The 14052-nt window shown below is 49.1% G+C and overlaps 1 protein-coding gene and 1 long non-coding RNA gene across 4 annotated transcripts in view; one reads left to right on the top strand and one right to left on the bottom strand.

Moving 5' to 3' along the window:
• LOC142361783 (uncharacterized) overlaps positions 1–10205 on the bottom strand; it is a 37444-nt gene extending 27239 nt beyond the window's left edge. Inside the window, exon 1 of the long non-coding RNA XR_012764390.1 lies at positions 10057–10205. This is a non-coding gene — a long non-coding RNA (uncharacterized LOC142361783). The remainder of the gene's footprint in view (positions 1–10056) is intronic.
• The window catches only part of RAD54L (RAD54 like), a 20709-nt gene continuing 16617 nt past the window's right edge, over positions 9961–14052 (top strand). Inside the window, exons 1-5 of one of the 3 annotated variants that reach the window (XM_075424567.1) lie at positions 9961–10069; positions 10170–10250; positions 11166–11285; positions 12041–12101; positions 13881–14016. In XM_075424567.1, the coding sequence (XP_075280682.1) occupies positions 10067–10069; positions 10170–10250; positions 11166–11285; positions 12041–12101; positions 13881–14016 (401 nt within the window). In that variant the 5' untranslated portion in view covers positions 9961–10066. Of the gene's footprint in view, positions 10589–11165; positions 11286–11606; positions 11679–12040; positions 12102–13880; positions 14017–14052 lie in introns of those variants that run through there. The other 2 variants (XM_009945694.2, XM_075424568.1) reach the window with 2 other exon arrangements.

Raw genomic sequence — 14052 nt, 5'->3', positions numbered from 1 at the left:
AGTAAGCCCTGAGCACAACCTCCTTTCATGCTAGAAATCAACTCTTTACAAGCACTGCTCAGAGCAAACTGCAAAACCCTGCTGTAAAGCAGGACAACTTGCCTGGGAGACAGACGGGCTGAACTGGCATGGCCCGTTTCCCACGGAGTTATTCTGGGGGCCGAGCTCTGCTTGGACTCCACGGTACCCCGTAAATGAGATGTTTCATGCTCCGGTCTGACTGTTGATGAGAGGCATTTTGTGCTAGCAGAGCTTCTCTGCTCTCCCCAGCTGCACGTTTACTCCAGACTTGTCAGGACTGCACCACTGGTCCCCCTGTGAAAAATTTAGTGCAAGCAGCCAAAGGATTTAAAAATCATTACGGGAAAAAAAAAATAAAAGAGAACAGCGGCATAATTCTGCTTCTTTCGGAAATGAAGCTTAAAAAAGATGAAAAGTATTTGCCTTGACTCTCTGCAGGCTCTGCCTCGGCAGCCAGCTTTGGGAAAGCAAATCCAGGAGCCTGGAGCTCTTAGCGTCCATGAAACCTGCTGCTGGGACAGCCAAGCCATCTCACTGCAATCTGCTCGCCTCTGCTTCCTAGCAGTTTCAGGTTTTTTCTAGTTGTTTTTGGAGCTGAAAGCCCCAGTAGCTTGATCCACTTCCCATGCAAGATGGCAAATGATTGCCCACAATTCCTTGCCTGGCAGTCCAGGTTGTGGCACTGAGCTGCTTCTTTTTCGTTTTGTTGCTGCAGAGACTCAGAAATGAGTCCTGTGCCCCCAGAAACGCAATAGCTGGCAGACTGAAAGGGCCAAAAACCAAACAAGGATGACAAACTAGGGATCACAGCTTTGGAGTACAGCTTGGAGGCTGGCTTGTGGTGGGGCTGAGTGTCTACAGCATGGCTGGTTTGGATGAGGCTGGTTTGGAAAGCACGCACACTCGATTACTCATGTCCCTACTGAAGGCTGTGGACAGAGCCTGAAGGTTTCAGAAGGCCCTGGCCCACGTGTCTTTCTTTTTGAGGCTCTTTCTCCTGTGACTGTAGATGTCACTGCGTATGCCAACCCTCCTGGATTTCTTCCATGACAATCTCAGGGCAGGGAGGGGCATTAGGACATTTTTTCATCAGGGCTCTGAACCTGGAGGCTGAAAACTTGGGTGCAATTTCTTTGTGATTGGGATGAAGGTGCCGGAGTGTCCATCCTCAGAGATCTTCAAAGCTCAACCAGACAAAGCCCAGAGAAAAGTGGTTTAACCTTTGAAGTTGGCCCTGCTTGGAGCATGGGGTTGGACCAGCAACCTCTGCAGGTCCCTCCTCACCTAAATGAGTCTGTGATTGCAGGCACGGTTTGGGGTAAGACTATTCTTTCTGGTCCTCAGGGCTCCATTTCTGAAAGAAGGAAAAGTCACCTTTCTAATCCTGCATTACCCAGCCAGCCAAAAAAAAGAAGAAAGTCAAAAATAAAATAACCAATCCCTTTTTTCAAGGCTGGGAAGATTGTTGTGCTTGTCAGACATTTCATTTTTTATGACATTTTTACTGAATTTTTTTCCTGAAAATGTTATTACTTTTTTGGCTTGACTGAAAACCCTGCTTTCAGAGAGGAGAAATTCTCAATAGCCATCTTGATAACGTTTTCTTTTTTTAAAAAAAAACCACAACCAAACAATTAAAAGCACTGATTACAAATGCTGAAAATCCCTCACGGTCTTCCTGTTTTGAACCCTGCAAAATGAGAACAACAGATATTTCTGTATTTTTCACAAAATAGTTTTTCCCCTTTATTTTCTAAGTCCTCCCATTCAGGCTTTAAGCTTTTCAGGGTAAAAATTGCCTCTTTAACAATGTCATTTTCCAGCTCTCTCTTCACCAAGGTTTTCAATTTGGATGGAAGCTCGAAGTCAGATAATCATTCAAGACCACAATGTCTCTGGTTCAAAGCAGTGCTGACTATTTCAGCTCACAACTCCAAATTAAGACTTTCAGTTTATTAAAGAGCTAAGTTTTTGAAGGGGTTTTTTTCCCCCAGTAGCTGAGCTGGCTGGTGCCCTGCTTGTTTTGTAAACTATTACCAAAAAAAATTATTTTTTCAGGGCGATGCTGTAAGTCCCCTGCTTTTCATGAAGTGCAACTATCAGAAATTATTATCTTCGTGCCTGAGCGATCTGTCATGTCTGCCCCTTCCTTTAACACTTACAAACATGTATCATGTTGATGAATTTAGATGGTCATTTAAAGGCAAATTGCTTGTCCTACTTTTTGCTTCTTATTGATTGTCATGTAATTAACTGATTCATTTGGTTAATATAATCCAGAAAGTCTGCAACCCACTTAATCAGCAGAGCCTGATCAGAAGACTAGGGTCTAATCAGACTGTGCTAATTGCCCCAATGAAATGATGTTTCCTCTGTCCTGAGCCATTACTTCTAGGAGCCAGATTATTTTTTCTCCTATTGAGATTCAGTCAGGGGCAGAGAGAATAACATTGTGCTGCCTGACAGAGGAAGGACTTCTCTATGCAAAGGCAAAGTGGTTGGGGAGAGCAGTCACACGCGGTCAGGTGTGACACACCCCTTATTAGCTGAGCAATATGATGGCCTGCCTACCCAGTGAGCCCAGGGTGTGTCAAGTTGTATGGTCCATGCTGCTAACTCCCAGGCTGGCCCTGGAGTTCACTGGAGCCATACAAGAGATAGCCAGCTCTGGAGCCCTCAGCACAGGAAAGACACAGACCTGTGGGAGCGGGAACAGAGGAGGCCACAAAAATGATCTGAGGGCTGGAGCACCTCTCCTGTGAGGAAAGGCTGGGAGAGCTGGGGCTGTTCAGCCTGGAGAAGAGAAGGCTCCAGGGAGACCTTATAGCAGCCTTCCAGTACCTGAAGGGGCCTACAAGAAAGCTGGAGAGGGACTTTTTACAAGGGCATCTGGTGACAGGACAAGGGGTAATGGCTGTAAACTAGAAGAGGCTAGATTTAGATTAGATATAACAAAGAAATTCTTCACTCTGAGGGTGGTGAGGCCCTGGCACAGGTTGCCCAGAGAAGCTGTGGGTGCCCCTCCCTGGAAGTGTTCAAGGCCAGGTTGGATGGGGCTTTGAGCAGCCTGGTCTGGTGGAAGGTATCCCTGCCCATAGCAGAGGGGTTGGAACAGGATGATCTATAAGGTCCCTTCCAACCCAAACCATTCTACAATTCTAGAACTGGGGGCAACTTGGGTAGCTGGCAAGCAACTTGGCACCAATGGGCAGGTCTGGGAAAGACTATGTGCTGCCACAAAAATAATTTGAAAATCCTGTTGTCTGTGTGTTATACTCAGCCCCTGCCAGCCCTCCTTTTAATAGAGGACCTGAAGCGTTTGGGGTCTGTGCGCACTTCAGAAGATGTCTTCTAAGAGATGTACCACCACCAGTTTCGTCAAACCCAGGTCTCAGCATAGAGAGCACCTTTGCTGCCAACCCACCTCACTCCTGGCCCCTGGAGATTGTATAAATCACAAAAATTATATGCAGGTGTCAAACTGTTCTCACAAGGGAGCCAGCAGTTTGTTTCTGTGGAGCTCAAGCAGCAAGCAGGGAAGCAATTTCTCCTACCCTGGAGAAAAACCCATTTGCAGAGAAGTCTTTCTTGGTCATGCAAACTGATAAGCAAGTATTTGCAAATGTGGTAGAGGGTGCTTGGTAGATTAACTGTTTAGAAAGTAAGTGTGTGTGTATATATTATATACTCATATATAATCTGTCTTTCACACCCAGAATTACTATGGTGGGTGTTTCTGTATAGATCATAAAAGTGATGTGATTGAGATAGTCATTATGAGAAGATGGTTGCAATCCTATTTATTTCAGTCCTGGTGCTGCAACAGGACTTGCATAAAGGTGTATTTGTACTCACAAGCAGCACCCCTGAATGCAACCCCAAATGATTCTGGTGGTGGTGCTGAGTGGTTGGTGAGGACCCAACAGGATCAGGGGCTGTCCCTGGTCCACAATCTGAGATCTGCTCTGGGATTTGTTCTGCGGCTCTCTGAGTGCTCTGTAAATGTCTGAGCTTGGCAAGGAAAATTGTAACTGATTGCAAATTTCTTGCAAAAATGGACCTTCAGCAGGGCTAAACCAATCTGCAAAATCAAGCAGCATTTGGGAAGTCATTTCAGCCTCCCCTCGTCCCCTTAAGAAACGAGGGATGTGGTTTCGGAAGCGCTAACACAGCTTGACTCTGACATTTCCTAAAACCAGGCTTTTTAATGTTTGCAGGTTGTGTTGTTGGCTTGCCTGTGCTTATAAAGGTGAGAGAGATAAGACTGACTAATTAGCTTGTAAACAAAACAGAACATTTTGCTTTGCATCAAATGAAATATTTTGGGCTGCTGAGTCAGACTCATGCATGTTTAAAAACATTTTGGCAAAAAGATGAAATTAGAAGCAAAGGTGGTGCAGGGGACAAGCACACCGTGGGGACAGCCCTTCTCTTGAGTGAAGGGCTGACTCTCGAAAGCAGTCCCATGGAGTGGGTAACAGCTGAAGCACTCAAGTTGCTGATGGTTTTCTCGGAGTGGTGGGGATATCACTTTGTAGGTGAGCGATGCTAAACCCAGGCTAGTGGGTGAGCCTCTGCTTCCAGGTACTCTTCAGCCAGTGCCATGAGTCCAAAGAGGAATCAGCTGCTTACTGTGAAATTAGTGACAGAGACTGTGATTAGTGCAGGATGCAGCAATAGCATCGAAGGAGAAAGTCCAGGGCTTTGTCCATGGAGGAGCTTGTTGCATTACCTGGAGGCTACCCCTCTTCCTGCTTCCCTGCTCATCCCACGCGCTCCTCCTGTCTCTGTGCCACCGGTCACTTCTCCACCTCATGGTTTTCACCTCAGCACAGCACGGAGGTCTCTGCCCTCGAGCAGAGGGCATGTTGATTTCCAACACAGGGGCAAGGAGGTATTTAGAGAAGGTCACACCAAACCTGGGAGGAAGGAAGAAGGTGTGCAGCATTTCTGGGGCTCAGAGCTCACTGGAGTAGCGGCTGGGGAGATTTTTCCTTGCTCCATCCAGACGGCTGGGGTGGGAAGTGTGCCAGCCACCCAACTCACATCATCTGGGCTCGTGACTCAGTTTTCTTCCAGGTGATACTCATGCAAACGTGCCGAAAGCAGCGGCAGTGCTGGGATCCTTGCTGCTGATGCTCTGCCTCCGTCCAGCATGCAACCCAGTCACATGAGCTCCAGAAAGTAAGATTTTTCTCCCTGAAGTTAATATTTTTAAAGCACTTAATGTTTCCTCTCTCAATTAAGTGGTTTTGGTGGAAGGGCAGTTGAGCTGTCTCTGGCAGTGATGAAACAGGATCACAACTCCAGCTGACAGCAACTTGGTATGATCGTATTCAGTTTCCCTCTCGTGGTTTGCAAAGGAATTAACTAGAAGGATATTTAACTAACTACTTTCCCAGCTGAATACAGCCAAGCTATGCTGGTGCGTGGGGGTCCTCATCCTGCAGCTCTGGTCCCTTCAGACCTTGACCTGAGAAGATCCAGGTGGCACTGCTGAATTTTGTTAAAGCTGTAGCTCTGCCCTTCTTACTGTGACTACAGATTTTCACCTCTGCTTTTCACTGCAGAATGGCTGAAGCTGTCAGATGAGGTCTGAGGTGTCCTTCCATCGGGACACATTTTCTCACATTATCTCTCCCTCACGCTGTTTTTTGCCTGCCACAAAGCTCACAAGCTCTCTTGGGCAGGACCTGTCCTTATTCCTGCCTATGAAGAGCTGGATACGAGGCTCCGATTCTTGGATGGAATAGTGGTCCCACTGCGGTGTGGTGGTGGTTGACACTGAAGGGAGTGCCTTGAGTTCATACCATGGGGGTGACTGGAAGACTGGCTCTGTCTGACGATGTTTTTTGAACTGTTTTTTTTGCCTAATCCTGTACAATCCCTGAGGAAGATGTTTGGCATCCTCCCCTCTCCATGCTCATACTGAAGGGACTCAGCACGCTGCAGAGATGGCAAGGGAAATCACAGGATTATTCCCCATGGTGATTATCCTGTGATCTCTCAGGGCTGTATAAATGGGAGCTGATTACAGCTAGAAAAGGAGTAAATTGTGTAATTAGAAAGGGGGAAGAGGGGAGGACTGAACCTCTGCCTGAAGGTGCCAGTTTGGAGAGAAGAGTGGGAAAGAGAGTGTTGAGTGGTGTCTGTGCTGGGACCCAGAGCACGGGAAAGGGCCACCGCTGGCCTTGTCCCTGCTGCTCCTGCCACCTTGGGAAAGCCCCTCAGACTTCCCCTCTGGAGAAAGAATGAAGTATTTCTTTCTGCTTATCTCTTAGACAGTTTATTTGGGAAGAAAGGGGATCTCCCCCATGCATGCCCACCTTGCCCCGGGCTGGCTTATGAGCAGGCTGGCCATACTCAGGCATTAGCATCATCCCAAATTTCGCTCTGGGACTTGTCATGAACGGTTAGAAGAGAAAAGCCATTGCAGGATGGGGTCCCCAGCAGTTCTGTGTTGGGTGAAGACAACTAAGATATTTCTCGTCGCTCTACATGGAGCAGGAAGCAGCATTTTGCCTCCCCTTCCGCTTATTATTGACCCAGCCTAGCCTGGGCCAGAAAATGTGTCTGTTCCCATTGCAGGCAGAAAAGCACGCAGCAGAATTGCTCTCAAAGCCATGGTGAGGGAGGCTATTAATGCGAATATTATTCATGCCAGGAAAAATAGCCAATTACCTTCCTATAGAACCACTCTCTGCCCAGTGAGCCAGTAATTGCAACATCTAACATTCGTCACTGAGCTCTGAAAGCACTTCAGGAATAAAATACCAGCAAATGGATTTGGACTTAAAGGAAAAAGATAGGGAAAAAAGTGGAGTTAAGGTACTAGATATTCAGGAGGTGCAAACGGCTGCAGGGAATCTATGACCACTTAGACCTCACATCCTACAGATGCAAGAATTTGGCTTTGTCTTATATCCATTTTATTTTATATTTTAAAGGTGCATAACTGTATTAACATAGATGCTTAATCAACTGAATAGAAAAATAATACGTAACTTGAGCTGAGGATACTGCCAAAGGGGCTTCTCGTGCTTCTTGATGTTTAAGGAGGTCAGCTGTGCAACTGCAAGTGACTGAAGTAAGTTTCTGCATTTATTTCCCAGGTTTACCAGTGAAACAACCAACAAAGGGGAAACCCATCCTTCGCTTTCTCGTTTTCCTTCTTGGAGGGGGAAGGAAAGACAACGTCCTTTTAAGAGCTGCACAGCATTGCACACTGACTTGTTTGCTTCACTGGACTGCACTGCAGGCCACGCTTCAGTCCCCGCCTGTCCCCAGGGGCTCCACGGATGGCGTCTGGAGATTTGATGAGTTTCCCAAGATCTATTAATGCTGTCAGCTGCTGAGGCCTCTGGGAACCCACAGGCTCCAGAGAATGTGCTCGAGTCCTGTGAGAGGCACAGCTTGTTGAAGGAAAAGGGTTAAAAGTTATTTGAGATTCCAAATCAAGCAACTACATCGGCTTGTGTAACCGATGGAGGAGTACCTGACCTTGGTCAAGTCAAAACTTCGCAGAAGAACAGCAAATAAAGCCCCAAGATAAGAAAGGCTGTAAATTTCTGCTCTGCTGCTGACTTAGATACATGCACATGAGTTTGAAACAAAGATGAGAGTATAACCTCTAGTTACCTTAGGTTAACTATAATACTAAAAATGACACCCTTAGGAGGAGACTTTACATGTAAATGTAAGACCACCCTAGTGTAATGAGCTGGACCAAACCTGGGACATGTTCAAACACGTTTTTGTACAAGTGATCAATTAACTGCTTTAGTGCAATTCCTTCTTTGTTGCTGTTTTGTCTAAAAGACCCCATGTGTTCCTGAGAGGTGTGCAGGCTGTCGTTAAATGCCCGGCACCCTACCCTGCAGACTGCAATAAAGACAAATATCTTGACCCAGTGTGTTGATGGGTGTCCTGCACACCGGGTGAAGAATCCTGACTGAGGGACAACACAGGCTGTGTGGAAATCTCTTCCTGAGGCTGCCTTCCCTGCCCGCTGATGGAAGAGTTAACTGCATGCATCAGAGGACTCAGCTTATTTCACAGAGTCGTTGGGTTTCCCCTGCGCAGCCAGAAGGAGAATTTAGCTGGGTGTCTCCAAAACACTGTGGGTTTGCCACTTGTAGGAAATCTGTCCTATAAACTGCTTGGTGAGCACAAGGCCTGGTCCATCACGTCAGCCGTGACCCATGGGATGGGAACGGCCCTGCTCTTTCCCAAGGACTAGCCCGCCCTTCTCTTTCAAGGAAACCAAATCTATGCTCAAGTTGCTGCTGCTCCAAGCCTGCTTTTCGCCCTGGACCCGCCAAACGCCCTTCAGGAGGTACTGAAGGGATGGGCCTTTGATGCACCAAAGGGATGCACTGGTGGACAAAGGGCGAGCAACTGACATCGTCTACCTGGACTTGTGCAAGGCATTCAACACTGTCCTGCATGATGTCCTTGTCTCTAAATTGGAAGGACATGGATTTGACAGATGGACCACTCGTCAGATAAGGAACTGGCTCGATGGATGCACTCAAAGAGTTGCAGTCAATGGGTCAATGTCCAGGTGGAGACCAGTGACGAGTGGTGTGCCTCAGGGGTCGGTACTGGGGCCGGTGCTGTTTAATATCTTTGTCAGCAACATGGACAGTCGGACTGAGTGCACCCTCAGCAAGTTTGCTGACGACACCAAGCTGTGTGGTGTGGTTGATACACTGGAGGGAAGGGATGCCATTCAGAGGGACCTTGACAGGCTGGAGAGGTGGGCCTGGGTGAACCGCATGAAGATCAACAAGGCCAAGTGCAAGGTGCTGCACATGGGTCGGGGCAATCCCAAACACAGGTACAGGCTGGGCGGACAGTGGCTCCAGAGCAGCCCTGAGGAGAAGAACTTGGGGGTACTGGTGGATGAGAAGCTGAACATGAGCTGTCAATGTGCGCTTGCAGCCCAGAAAGCCAACCATATCCTGGGCTGCATCAAGAGAATCGTGGCCAGCAGGGTGAGGGAAGTGATTGTGCCCCTTTACTCTGCCCTCGTGAGACCCCACCTGGAGTCCTGTGTCCAGCTCTGGAGCCCCCAACATAAGAAGGACATGGATGTGTTGGAGCAGGTCCAGAGGAGGCCATGAAGATGGTCAGAGGGCTGGAGTACCTCTCCTATGAGGACAGGCTGAGGGAGTTGGAGCTGTTCAGCCTGGAGAAGAGAACGCTCCGCGGTGACCTTATAGCCGCCTTCCAGCACCTGAAGGGGCTTACATGAAGGATGAAGAGGGGCTTTTCACAAGGGTGTGTAGTGATAGGACAAGGGGGAATGGCTGTAAACTAAAAGAGGGCAGACTTAGCTATTAGGAAGAAATTCTTCACCATGAGGGTGGTGAGGCCCTGGCCCAGGTTGCCCAGAGAAGCTGTGGGTGCCCCCTCCCTGGCAGTGTTCAAGGCCAGATTGGACGGGGCTCTGAGCAGCCTGGTCTGGTGGAAGATGTCCCTGCTCATGGCAGGGGGGTTGGAACCAGGTGATCTGTAAGGTCCTTTCCCACCCAAACCATTCTAGGATTCTATGATTTTCTTCCCTGCGCGCACAAACCGACGCCGGCCCGCAGCGGAGGCTCTGGGGCCCGCCCTGCTCCCAACAGGTAAGCAAGCAAAACAACACCAAACCGCGCGAAGCCGTCGGTCAGTTTCGACACCCGGTTGAAAGGGACGGCGCCCACCGCCCCACCAGCCGCAGGCAGGTCCCGAGGGCCGGGGAGCTGAGGGGGTGCCTGCCCGCGGCCCGCCTCGGGGCTCCGCTGGAGGCCTGGCCTCCCTCTCCCCGCCCCGCCATCGGGCCTGTATGTCCGTCCGTCCTTCCCCCTCTCCCTCAGCGGCGCCCCGAGCGAGTCGATGCGGCTCGGCGCTCGCTTGCCCACGCCTGTTGCCTCCGTGAAGAGGCGGGGCGGAGCCCGCCCAGCGCCTTTCCCGCCTCCGGCCCGGCGCGCGCGAACGGTTTGGCGCGCGGGAGGTGTCCGCTCGCCCTCCCCCCTCTTCCCCCTTCCTTACCCGTGAGGCGATGGTGAGTGCGGGGCGGGCGGGGGGCGCCGGGCCGGGCCACAGGGACTGTGCGGGTCCCCCCGGCCCTCCCTCATCGTGTGTGCGCGGTGCTCCTCTTCCAGAGGAGGAGCCTGGCCCCCAGCCAGCTGGCCAAGAGGAAGGCGGGCGGCGAGGAGGAGGAGGAGGAGCGGCATCCCCCGGCGGTGAGCGAGCGGCCCCGGGAAGCGGCGGGCTCGGCCCGGTGGGGCGGCCGGAGCCTCTCCAGCCACGGGTGCCTGGCGGGGGCTGTTACCGGCCCCGTCGCCTGGGGAGCGAGGGACAGGCCCCGGGTTTGGGCTGTTTTCGCCAGCTGGGAGAGAACTTGCGCCTGGGCGCGCGGTTGGTGGCGGAACTTCGTCGTGTGCAGGCGGGGCGTCGTGGCCGTGGAAAAAGCTGCTCCTGGGAGAGCGTCCAGCTGTTGTGTTTGAGGGCTGGTGACTGGGAGCGAGTAGACGTGTGGGACAAAACAGAACGTTGTGAGGCCATGTTCCGTGTCCTGCAGGTCAGTGAGTCTCACCTGGTGTTTTCTGTGCCAGGTCCCTTTCGCTGTGCCCGCAGGTGGTTAAAGCCGTGCCTGCATCCGAACAGGACTGTGTTACATCAGGAAACAGATCAATGACTTGCGTATCTTCATGCCTTGCTGAGTGTCTGAAATTTAGGTTTTGCTGTGAGGCTTTTCACCTGCCTAACAACAGATGCCGTGGGAGCCTCTGTGGACTTTCATGTAGTTTGTTCCGTGCTGTTGACCCTTCCTTTTTTTTTTCTTCTGCTTTTTTGGGGGGGGTAGGGCATGAATCTTAGTACAGACCAGCCTGCTCTTTCACAGATTGGAAGGTGGTAGCTGTTTTTGTAATTAGAAGAATATTTTAGCCCTCATGCAGGTTGAACTTTAGCGCACGGTGAACTTGGTGGTATTGCTGGCTCTGTCCTTTGGTGAGTAGTGATTGTGTCTGTTCAGAGATACTCGGCTGGGTGGGTTGTCTGTGTGGTTAGGTGCTTAATGAGTGTGACAGCAATGCATCTGTCTTCTGGTCTCACCAGCTGCCCCTGAGTTGTTTTGTCTTGATTCTGTTTTTCAGACTCGTAAGAGACAGAAGCCTGTCAGCGAGACGGAGAGTGGAGAATGTTTCAGGTCGCCTTTCCGGAAACCCTTGGCTCAGCTGACCAATAGGCCTCACTGCTTGGATAGCAGTCAGCATGTAAGTGGGTGTTACTGCTGGCACACCATAGCACATGGGTCGCTTGTGGAGCTCATTCATCAAGGGAGTCCAAACGCTTCCATGGACTCATTTAATCAGAGGTGTTTTGGAAGTGCCACACATACACGGAGTCTTTAAGAGACACGTTTTGCTAGCTCCAACCATTTAATGTTGAAGGTGGTGTGGTGGGGGAACTTTCTGTAATGGAAATCCTGAATAAGAGAAGTTCTGTGGGGTCTAGGTGAAGGGCAGTGCCCAGGGATGTGGGTAGCTTTCCACTCAGATAGCTCAAGTGCTGTCTGCTTGCCCGGTTCTCTCCAGGCTTCCACTGCTGGAGACCAGGTGCTGGACTATCTGGGTGTTCGCTGATCCAGCATGGATGTTTCTACAAAGGTAACCTAGCTCCTTTACAGGAAATGAATTGCCTGACTGAATTACCAAGGCAGGGGGAAGCAATAACATTTAAAGAAGTGAATAATGCCATTGGATTTAAGAAGGTGGGAGTTACGAAAAATCAATTTCACACATTAGAAAACCCAAAGGAAAAAGCAGAGTTGGTGGGGGGAATTGTAATGGTTTGTTACTTTCTTCCTTTTGGATATTCTTGAAAACAGTTGGAGCTGAAGCTTGAATAGATTGAATAGAAGGACTCTCAGCACTTGGCAAAACTGAGTTCTCAGAAAATGTCCTGAGCTTGCCTTCTTAAGCAATCTCATTTCAGACTTCTGAAGCGTGTTTTCTTTCTGAATTCCTAGGAGGCTTTTATCCGCAGTATTTTGTCCAAACCCTTCAAGGTCCCCATTCCAAATTATAAAGGTAAGATGAGGAGGTTTAAGGATTGTCTGTGTTGACTTGCTTGGGTAAAACAGATGACGTTCAGGCCTGTCAAATATATCTGTGGGGATTATTGATACTTTTTGCGCTGATGCATATGTTCCAGAAGTCCTGACTTAGTTCCAAAAGAAAAATACTGGCACATTAGCAAAGTCTTCGTATTTCTTGCTAGTGTTTAGTTTGGATAATCCTACATTTCAGAATTGGATTTTGTATTCTTACTGCTGTGTATTTGATGTAGTGCCAGAAGATGATATGCCATATCGCAAATACAAAAGCAAGACGAATTCCAAGCGATGAAGGTTTACCATCTAAACAATACCCTAATGGTACCAACAGACAGAAGGCTGTGGATGAAAAAGATAGTGTGTGCCCGTTTTCTTTCGACTTGGCTTAGTGTGTTGAGTCTCAAGGTGATCTTCAAAGCAAGGTATTTTTGAAGTTCAAAGCCTCAGCTGGTTTGAATCAGTGAAACACAAGATCTCAGAAAGAAATGGGCCTGTTTTTGTCCCCTTCTTCCCCTTCACCCTCCAGATGAAAAATTCAAATGCAGGTCAGCCAGCTTCACTCAAACTTTAGTTATAAAAATACATCTGTAGGCAGACATTGACTATGAAATGACAAGCCCCAAAAGAGTTTGACAGAGGTGGCTTGTGGAAAAGCAGATTTGTCAGGTGGCTGAAACAGAACTGTAACTGGGGAAGCTGCTTTCTGTGGCTGTTATCTTTCTCTCTTAACTGGGAGATGAAGCTGTTTCATGTGCTCTTTTCTTGGTGCGCGTGCACCGTTGCCTCAGCTTGTGATACACTCGTTTTGAAAGGAGCTTTAGCAAGCAGTGGGCAAATTGACCCTGCTGAATCTTTCCCAAGCAAAATCAATTGTGGGAGCACAATTGCCTGAGTCTTGATGCGAAAAGGGATTTCTATACATGTTCTTTTTATATTCATCTCCATTCTAAAACTGTGACATCAGAATATAATACTAGGAAAAGGGACTTATCCTTGGTTTCTGCTTTTCACAGAAATTGGCTCCAAGGCCAGACATCCACTCGCTCAGCAGAGAGAAAAAAATACCCTAGAGTAGCTAATGGCAGTATGGTGCTGACTATGATGCTGTAAAACTTCATCACTGTTAAAAATCGCTTCTGGACTTTGCATAAAAGACACAACTCTGGCTAAGTCTGGGTTAGGTGATCCAAGAAGAGGATTTGAGCCAGTATATACTATGTATGTGGGAATGTATTTACTGAGCTGCTGAGGTGTACGTTCTGGAATCCCGCTTGTCCTTTGGAAAACTGTAACAACCATCTGGGGGTACTAGGAGTAGCTCAGATGCCCAGAGACCGCTGAGGGAGACATTGTACCCATTTATGGTTGGATGCCAGTGGCACAGGTCTGGCATGAAGCAGTCAGTCACCTTGCAAGACAGCTTATACTGTTGTGTGACATCATATATGGCATCTGCTGCACCCAGCTGTGTACGTTGTGGTGCACCCAACATGACAGGCAATGCCACTGCTCCATCTTTGCCTCTGCTCCTTCGTTGTGTTCTTCCCTGCCACAGAGCTACCTGCTGTGTGCTGGCAGGGTGCTGTCAAGCAACTGCCTTGCGTAGGTTTGCTGTCTGCACCACTCGTGCCTGCATCTTCACCCCGGCACCCAGTTAATTCACTGTTCCTAAATGTGATCACACTCTTTTGCAAGGCTCTGCTTTCTTCCAGGAAGATGATGTTCTTTGAATTATGCCTTTGTTTGCTTTCAGGGCCGCTGGGCTTGCGTGCACTCGGTATCAAACGGGCAGGGCTGAGGAGTCCACTCCACGACCCTTTTGAGGAAGGAGCTCTGGTTCTGTATGAGCCCCCACTGCTGAGTGCCCACGACCAGCTGAAAATAGACAAGTGAGTCATCACCTGGCACAAACGCTTCAGCTCTGA

This window comes from Opisthocomus hoazin, chromosome 6 (genome assembly GCF_030867145.1).
Source record: "Opisthocomus hoazin isolate bOpiHoa1 chromosome 6, bOpiHoa1.hap1, whole genome shotgun sequence".
In the NCBI taxonomy this organism is placed as follows: domain Eukaryota; kingdom Metazoa; phylum Chordata; class Aves; order Opisthocomiformes; family Opisthocomidae; genus Opisthocomus; species Opisthocomus hoazin.
This window is presented reverse-complemented; position numbering and strand designations above follow the sequence as displayed.